The 9,685-nt window shown below is 28.7% G+C and overlaps 1 protein-coding gene across 1 annotated transcript; it reads left to right on the top strand.

Annotated features, from left to right (window-relative positions):
- The first annotated feature begins 2,075 nt into the window (after positions 1–2,075).
- Positions 2,076–3,964, top strand: LOC129285934 (dormancy-associated protein 1). Its single transcript, XM_054921923.1, has 3 exons — positions 2,076–2,235; positions 2,341–2,548; positions 3,597–3,964. Exons 1-3 carry the CDS (start codon positions 2,127–2,129, stop codon positions 3,631–3,633), a joined length of 354 nt encoding a protein of 117 aa, XP_054777898.1. The 5' UTR covers positions 2,076–2,126; the 3' UTR covers positions 3,634–3,964.
- Positions 3,965–9,685: the final 5,721 nt, after the last annotated feature.

Below are 9,685 nucleotides of genomic sequence, written 5' to 3'. Positions count from 1 at the left end.
TTGGTAATTAAAAAAAGAAAACAAAAACTTATAGGATTAATTAGGCTTTTTTTCAACAACACGTAATATTTTTCATCCATTTCACCCACTACCTTTTATTATTTATGTTCTTATAGTTTCTCATAATTGAAATTCACTAGCTCTAATTTTATTAAAGTAAAATACATTAATATTATGTTAGATACATATTTATTTAAATTTGAATTTGTGCCATATCCACTATTTAGGTATTTAAAAATTTATGGATTTGGCTTTTATTCAAATTTTTATTTTTGAAATCCTTTATAAATTTTTGTTATTTCAAATTTATATATATAACATCAAAATACAATTTAATAGTAATAACTTTTATTATTTAAAATAACTGAATAAAAAATTTAAAACATATAAATGTAAAATTTTAAATTTAAATTCATGGTGCTATTTAAAAGGTAATGAGCATTAGCATCATTTATTGTTGTCAAACTCTTGAATTCACTCTATGAATTTATCATTTTATATTTCTACTTTACAAAATCGTGTTAGCTAGCTCATAAACTTATATCAAGATAAACTCAATTAAACTTGCAAGTTGACTCTGCGAGTTTATTATTTTTATATTTCTAACTTATAAAACTGTGTCAATTTGCTCATAATATCGTTAAGCAAGATATGTATTTACTATGTAAAACTAAATTCATAGAAGTGGAGGGATTCGGTTTAATAAAAAATAAAACTAAAAAGCTAAAAATTAATATTAATAAAAAATAAAAAATATCAAAAATAAATTGTCATATTTTAAAATTTTTATATTGAGTATAATAATCTATAAATATATATAGATTTAATTTCAATAATTTATATTTAAAATATATTTGAATTAAATTATGATTATATTTTATATTTTAATTATTTAATTATATACTTTTAAAAATAATTTATTAATAAAAATAAATTTTTATGAATTTATAATTCAAATTTATATTTTAAATATATATTTTTATTATGAGTTTATTGAAACTCATAAATTTAACAACCTCGGCATCATCCACGCCAACCCTTGCCTCTTCAGCCTAGGTTCATTCAGAAGCTTTCATTGGCTTCTTTTGTTGCGGTGAGTTAAATTCAAAAGGTAAAGTAACTTGTTTGAAAAACATAAATCATATTATAGTAATTGAATTTTAGTTTACAAAAAACTGAAATTTTGCAAGCACTAATGTAAACATATTCTAAGTAATATCGGCTACATAAATCATATTTACATTAAAACATTGTTTACCTAAATGTTTTCACTCTATAACTTTTTTAATACTCCCTCTGATAAAAATATAAGGCATTTTTTGAGGAGTTGGATGTTTAAAAATATAAGACATTTTAAATTTTTTAAGGTGTAATCATTGCTTTTTTAAAAAAATGCTCCTATTGATAATAATTTTATATTTATTATAAGATATTTAATAGAGATAAATATAAAAAGATAAGGTTAGTTGAAATGTAGGTAATTATATTATTAAAGAGTGAGATTCAATTAAAAATATTTTATATTTTTAAACAGAAGGAATAAGTTTTCTTTTCCCTCCATCCCTCCACAACAATATATAAATTAAATTATTTAAAGTTTTTATCCAAACAAAACTTTTTCAAATTAGTTTTTTTATATTTAAAATTAAAATTCAAACTCAAGCCCTGCCTAATAATTCATTTATTTTAATTTTGTATGATTGGGAAAAAATGAATTTTTCTTCGAATATAAATGTTCCATTTCCATTCACCAACAATCATGAATAGAGATGTATCAATATCAATAGATTTTTTTTTTTTACCAACGCATCAATATCAATATTAATATTTAATTAATTAATATTTTTTGACCATCAATGTTCAATATTCAATATAAAACAGAGAATTGTGATAAATTGACATTTTAACCACAGCTTAACCAAAGTAAAGTCACACCTGGAAATAGCAGAATACTTGATCCCCACTCTGATCTCCGGTGGAAAAAGAAAAAAGAAAAATTAAATAAAGTTAAATTAAAATTAGAGATATTTTATGCAACCCCATGGATTCCTCACTTTTTCTATATAAACAAGCACACTGAATCTCCCTTCCCAGGCAGTAGTGAGATAGAGGGAAGCTATCTGAAGATGGTTCTGCTAGAGAAGCTGTGGGACGACGTCGTTGCAGGGCCTCAGCCAGATCAAGGCCTAGGCAGGCTCAGGAAGGTCATCGCCACTCAGCCCTTAACCGTCAAAGGTTAATAAAAGCTTTTCGTTTTTGTTCTGTTTTTTTGTGTGTTTTTTTTTTAGGCTGCTGCAAATTTCTGAAACTGAACGATGATAATTTGATATGATCGTTTAGAGGAAGGAGAAGGAAGCAAGACTCAAAGGTCGTTGTCGATGCCGGCGACGCCAACCACACCGACGACTCCGACGACGCCACTGTCGGCGCGTAAGGTGGACAACGTCTGGAGGAGCGTGTTCAATCCTGGGAGTAATTTGGCCACCAAGACGATCGGTGCTCAGAAGTTTGACAAACCTCTGCCTAACTCTCCCACTGTCTATGACTGGTAAGATTGCTTTGTTCTTCTTTTTCCGTTCTTCTTTAAGCATTCCATGATCGTATCAGACACTGTGCATGCGAATTTAGTTCCCAGCGCGTGGTGACGCGTGACCACACGAGGAAATTGATCGGATTTTTCTTTAGAAAGAAAAAAGAGAGGTAAAAAAAAAAATAAACAGAGTTAATATTTGATATCCTCAGTCTAGGCTTTTTGTTTTTGTTTTTTGGGGACTCAGTGTTTGTGAGTTTTTCTTAAAGACGATGCAAATCGAATATTTGAATTTTAATTTATTTATATCATCAACCATAAATCATTTGCCAAAAATTTCCACAAGCATACCAGACATCCAGGCTCTTTGCATGAATACCTAATATGGCGCGTGATCTCACGCTATGTGGATGATTAATGAAAACCATATCTGTATACTCTGATTTATTATCGGTGGTTTGGTCTGGTTTGCTTGGTTGCAGACGTGTATTGTGCACATTTTATAATGTCTGGTTTTATTGCTGAACGTTGTCTTGATTTATTTTTTTATTTTTAGTTTGGGTTTTTTATTTTTATGAAATTAGTTAAGAAATTGTTTTATTTTTTCCTTTTAAAATTTAAAAAATATTAAAATGAAAATAAAAATTTCACTTTAAGCCTGATCTGTTTGTGCTTATGCTTGTTTGAACAGTGGAGAACTTGCAATCCAAAATTTATGGGTAAAGTTTGTGAAAATATAGCCAGAACCTAAAATAAAATGAAGAATAAGAAAAGAAATGGATAATGAAATAATTGTTTTTGGGGCAGAACCAAAGGAAATTTGAATGTTGAAGAACATACTGATTTTGATACGCGTTCCAAAGATTTGCGCGTGGGAGTCAGTAATTGAATCTAAGTATAGGTTTCTATTGATATAAAACCGTTGGATCTGACGATATAATTTGGTTAACTGACTGTTAAACATCGATACATAATCTGCCGGTTGTGGATCTGTCTATGAATCTGTTCAACGGTTGTAGATCAGATCTTGATTGACTAAAATGATTTGGGTTGTATGCGATCGCAGGCTCTACAGCGGTGAAACCAGAAGCAAGCACCGCTGAGGAGATGGCGTGTTACCATCACTGTGGGTTGTATGTAAATAGCATCCTTTGATATTGAGTATATGCCATGTGTCACTATACAGCTACGTGCTCTAACCGGATTGGTCTGTTAGCTGATGACGATTGAGCATATATGGTTGTCTTTATTCGTAAGTGACGTGAATGTAATGTTTAGTTGAGACTCGGAGAGTACGTTTTTGTTGTCTCTAGTTTGTTTGGTGTTTTTTTTTTTTTTAATTCTGGGTGGGCTGAATGGTGGGGTTTGCTTTTGTTGGTCAGAAGACAATATAGAAATATCTAATTATCAAAAGAAATCGGTTTTTGTTTACTATTTTTAGTTTTGTGCTGGGATAAAATTAACTAATTAAGAAAGAAATTTGGTAGGTTTGGATCTTGTCTTCGTGGTAAGAAGATTGGTGATACATCAAAAGTAATTAATTTTAGTAATGATGAATTGTGATGGAGGTCTAAGTAAATCTTTGGAAGTTGTTAAATTTTTTGCCATCGTAAATTCAAAATAATGCATGCACCTGAAATATCCAAAATATATATATATATATATATATATATAATGTTCTATGAAATATTAGGTATTTTACAGATTCAACGGATATGGATGGAATATGGATGGCATCGTCTGAAGTTGATTGGTGAATGTCATTGCTCTAACTCTCAAGTCTAACTCTCATCTGGAATTTACGGGCTTACGTGTGTTTATTTTTAATTTATAAAATTATATCAAATCATTTATAAATTTAATTAGATAAGTTTGGTTAAACTTTTCAGTTGACTTTTCAAGTATATTGCTTTTATGTTTTTAATCTATAAAATTATATCAATTTATTTAAAAATTTATTGAATAAGATATGTATATATGGTGTAGGATTTGATTTTTAAAAATGGATAAAAAATTAATTTTAATAAAAAATAGGTTATTTTATTTTAAAATTTTTAATATTGAATATAATTATTTATAAATGTGGATAAATTTAATTTTAATGATTTATGTTTAAAATATATTTAAATTTAATATAATTATATTTTGTATTTGTATTATGTAATTATTTATTTTTAAAGGTTATTTATTAATAGATATAATAATTTAAATTTACACTTTTGAGTTTATGTTTTTATTATGATTATGAGTTTATTTAAATTTACTAATTTAACAACTTTGGTGAGTGTTTTGGTCTTATAAGTTTTGGTTCATAAGATTGTTATCTAATCTAAATCTAAATTAATAATAAATTAATTGTAATAATTGAAGCTTTCCACTTAACGAGGTGAGGGGAAGCTTATCCGTTTGATCGAGTATATCTATCAATCATAATAAATTAAAAAACAATCAACTACTTTTATCCAAAAATATTCAAAATGGTCGCTTTCTTTCATTTTTCTTGTTTTCATTTGTCGTTTATACTGATTTGAAATATTGGACCCTTCAAACAAATTTATGGAATCCAATGGAATCCTTAGGCCCACATGAATGATTCATGCAAAAGATTAATATAATTTTCTTACATTAGCAATGAGGGTATGTTGTAATCTTATAATGATAAAGATAATTTGTGTGTGTGGTAATAATAAAGATAATTTTAACAATAAAATAGTCTACTATAGAGCATGGCTGCAGGGGTACCTCTGCGATGAACGCTCACTAAACAAAGCCCACAATACATTTGTTTAGGCACATGATAGACAATAACACAACCCATTGACCAGACAATATCAGAATTCCAGTGTCTCAACTAAAATACACTAAAAATAATTGGTTAGAAATAATATACATAGATGTCCAACTAGAGGATTATATACCTAGATCAAATTAGTTTTAACTTCATGCACAAAAAGTGAGCCATAGCTCCCGCCTGAAATTGTAGTGTAAATAGGCATATCATAATATAATATATTTTGATAAAAAAGTGTATACTTAAAATACCATACTGAAACTAGTTTTGAATATATATACATATATTAGTATTCAAAGTAACACAGCTGCTAAAAAAAGATTTTTAAAAATATTTCATCATCTTAATAATTACCATGAATACGATAACCATCCTTGCTCCAACATTCCTCTTCCATGACTCGAAGGCTACAATTTAAAGAGTGCCCCCATAATTGTCCACTTTATGTAACCCTTTGCTAGAGGTTATTCCACTTTAGATGGGGGGAGTTATATCTATCTTCCATGATCCAGCCACTGTAATTTAGTGAATACGCCTGATTTCTCTTTCCACTTTCTAGATGATGTTAGATAAGCTGGTTACTCAAGAGAGGGATTAATTGAGTTTTTTATAAAATTGTCTCAAAACTTTTGCCAATTGAAAATAGAGTTTGAATTAAAACAAAGTTCGACACAAAAAGCTTTTAATGCAAAAGAAATTTAGAGAAGAAGAAGTTTGACACAAGATATTTATATTGATTCAGCCTAATTATTTGGCTTATGTCTATTTCTCAATATTACACTTGATAATTTTCAATAAAAACACAAGTTTCAGTGGGTGTTTGCTACTTTAATATAAACACAAAACTAAATCAATCTTGATGTTAACTTTACAAACACTTACATCATTTATAATTGTAACACTCTAAATTTTTCGAATTGATTGTTCACAAAATTATGAGTTTAATAAATTATTTTTAAATTATTGAATTCTTATTATGGTAAAAAAGGATCTACCATGGTAGTAAATGGTGAAATTTTTTTAAAAAAATTCTACCATGATAGAAAAGAATTTTTATATAAACAAATCATTTTACAAATAGCCTATCATAGAAATTAAGATACTGTTAAAATAAAATTTTTCTTAATAGAAGACAATGTGACACTATTCACATCAAGGAAAATAGTTTTGAAATCAAAATTTAGTGTAAAAGCCTAGTTTAGGGTGGCAAGATCCTAGACAATTAATAAAAATAAGTTCTTGGTATGATTATGTGACCTAAGTGTACGTTATAATCATTACCGCATAATTTTTATAATTTTTTTGTAATATCTTTTAAGCAATAGTATATTTAGTAATACCAAAGTGGATCCACACAAGAATCACCATGGTTTAACACTTGTTCACTATTAAAAATAGCTAGGGGATGTGTACTTGTGCACAACATAAATACACATTTACCAGCTAATGAATACCTAAAAGTGAATTTAGTTATATCAATAATACCCTAAAAGAAGTAACTGGGATCATGAGGGACAGACATGATTCTCATAGTCAAGCATAATATTTTACATCTAAGGCCATAAGGGACATACAAATTTCTCATAACATAACCTTCAAATCAAATCATAAATCAAGAGGGACAGACAGAATCCCCTTGACTATGTAAATGTGTCAAATTGTATATTAGAGACCATGTACCCTATAAAATGATATATGTCCTAAGTTGACATAATATACATTGCATAAACCAAAATAAGTGGTAGTAAGAAAGTGGTGTCCATACACCAAAATTTATGCCTCTGGTGCTTCCTTAATCGAACTTGCTCCTATAAAAATGTTAACCATGAGGAATGAGACTTAAAAGTCCTAGTAACAAAAAAATAATATGTAATGATACATGCAGATGCAACTAATCATGCGATTGCTAAGTGGGCACATCAAAATATTTAACCAAACAAATATTTCTAAACAAACTGAATAAATAATTATTTAATTACATGATTATATCTTATATCTTCCTTTTGCCATGCTTGGATGTTAAATCACCTGGCCAAAGGTGAGTTGGACTAAGCTACATGCCACTCATTGAGACCAATGAGGGCTTACCATATAATAATAATTAACCAAATAGAAATCCCTAACAACACCATATATTAAAATATCATGACAATTCATGTATAATTTAAACAACCGAACAAGAATATAATCGAACAATAATCTCATCATAATACACATATACAAATTTTAACCCACATGGCAATAATTCTGAACAAATATATACAAGTATTTATTTCTAAATAAATTATAATTTTTCAATAATCAATTACACACACACCCATCACAATACATTAATAATGATTACCTTGTGTCTTGGACAACAAGTTTTCCTTCATAACTCATCTTTCATCACTGTTTTTGTCAATACAATCTCCACAATTATTTTATAATACTATATATTAATTTCACGTTAAAATTAATAAATAACTCTAAGTTAAAGAGTTAAAAAGTTTTAGGCTTAAAATCTATATTAACACTAATTTAAGGTTAGTACCTCATTTAACGTTCCAAAATTTCTTCCTACAATTCTCATGCCTTAATAAATTATATTTAATTTTTAAATCACTCCTAATATTACAATTTCATCAATCCATATTTCAAAAATTCATCCAAAAATAAATTGAGAATTCAAAAATTATCCTCAATCCTCAAATCACCATTCCACAATCTTAGAAATATCTATTCATACTCAAATAAACATTTAATAATCAAAAGTTCATTCCAACATCTCAGATTTAACATAAACTCAACCATATAGATCTAAGGTTTAACCAAAAAATTCACAAATTTGAATTCCAACCTTAAAGAAATATTCTATAGCATTTATTACACCTCCAACAATCTCAACAGTCATTTTAAATCATCATAACTTCAAATTAATTATCCTATAGGAAAACCTTAATAAGAAAACTTGCACTAGTCCTGAAGATAATGCTACTGTTACGTAGCTCTTGATGAGTAGAAAATATTTATAGAAAAAAATTTGAAGAATGGGAGTCATTTTGTACATCTAGATAAATTGAAAATTACAGCCTTACCTAAAAGAAAATGGAAAACACTGTAAAAAAAAAAAAAACAAAGAAGAGACGAAGCGAAAATAAAAGGGAGGGAAAGATGGGGTACAATATTAAAGTGAATGTGGGTTCCACAGCATATTTCCTCTCCATTCTCTCTCTCTATATTTTTTTAATCTATATATATATATATATATATTTGTATATATATATATATATATACATATATTTGTATGCACGATGCAAATACTCGATAGTTGCCTTTCGCCTTGAGAGAGAATCTCTACCTTCTCTTTAAGAGAAGAGCTTTTTTTATCCTCACATGTCCTTGCATGCTTTTCTTCTCTTTCTTTTTTGTTTCAATGCATCTTCCTTCTCCATCTTTTCGCTACTTCTATCTTCTTTCCCTATTCCAATATTGATGTTTTGCTTCCCCATAATGCATTAATGACTTAAGCTTTTTGTTTCTTTTTTTTTTTTCATCTCTTACTCTACTGGCCACCCTAATAATCTTTCTTTAGTTCAATTTTATGATTACCTCTAATTTCTTATTTTTGTCTTTTCTTATTTTGATCATTACCCCCTGACGCTCTATGATCTTTTGCTTTCTTCCTTATTATTTTCTATATCCTACCTCTTTTTCTTTAGGCCTAGTTGATCCTTATTGGCTTTCTTTTTGGTGACCATGATTAATCCTTAGTTTTTCCTAACTCTCCCTAGTTATCTTCTGCTTCTTGCATCTTTTTCTATGCAGATCCTCTTCTATTCCCCTGCTTATTTATACTAATCTCCTTTGCTTTAGTTTTTCACCCTTTTTATGTGCCCTTTCACTCCCTTTTCTTCTTTATTCTTCCATCGCTTTCTGTCTCTCAACTTTTTGGTGCCTTTATCTTTTTTTCGTAAGCTTCCTTTTCGTTTTCTTCTTATGATACCACCCATCTACTTCACCATGAATTACTTGTTTGAACCATCTTTAGACTTTAATCCAAATAATTTTCATAAGGAGCGTTTTAATCTTAATAATTGCATTATTGCGATTCTTATTGACTCTACCAGCCTTTCTACTTCTAGTCTTTTCAACAAACTTAAATGTACCTGGAACCTTAAAGGCTCTTTTCAAGTAGAGGGCAAGGTTAGCTGTTTCTTTGTCATCAGCTTCCAACTCTTAGAGGACAAAGAGTTTATCATTATAAATGGACTATAGTCTATCTTCAGCTCTCTTTTAGTAGTTGATTCTTGGATTCCAAACCTTGTCCTCCATCAACTATGTGTTCTTAGCTTTCCCATTTAGGTATAGTTCTAGGATCTTCC

Source organism: Prosopis cineraria, unplaced genomic scaffold (assembly GCF_029017545.1).
Source record: "Prosopis cineraria cultivar Desert tree isolate PC_DT_omini unplaced genomic scaffold, ASM2901754v1 PC11, whole genome shotgun sequence".
In the NCBI taxonomy this organism is placed as follows: domain Eukaryota; kingdom Viridiplantae; phylum Streptophyta; class Magnoliopsida; order Fabales; family Fabaceae; genus Prosopis; species Prosopis cineraria.
The sequence above is the reverse complement of the archived record's forward strand: the minus strand, read 5'-3'. Positions and strand labels throughout refer to the sequence as shown.

Bases quoted from the DNA above. Each gene is read 5' to 3' on its own strand.
- LOC129285934 (XM_054921923.1), top strand. From the start codon at position 2,127: ATGGTTCTGCTAGAGAAGCTGTGGGACGACGTCGTTGCAGGGCCTCAG. The intron at 2,236-2,340 runs GTTAATAAAAGC...ATGATCGTTTAG, and splicing joins TCAGCCCTTAACCGTCAAAG to AGGAAGGAGAAGGAAGCAAG. The intron at 2,549-3,596 runs GTAAGATTGCTT...ATGCGATCGCAG, and splicing joins TCTCCCACTGTCTATGACTG to GCTCTACAGCGGTGAAACCA.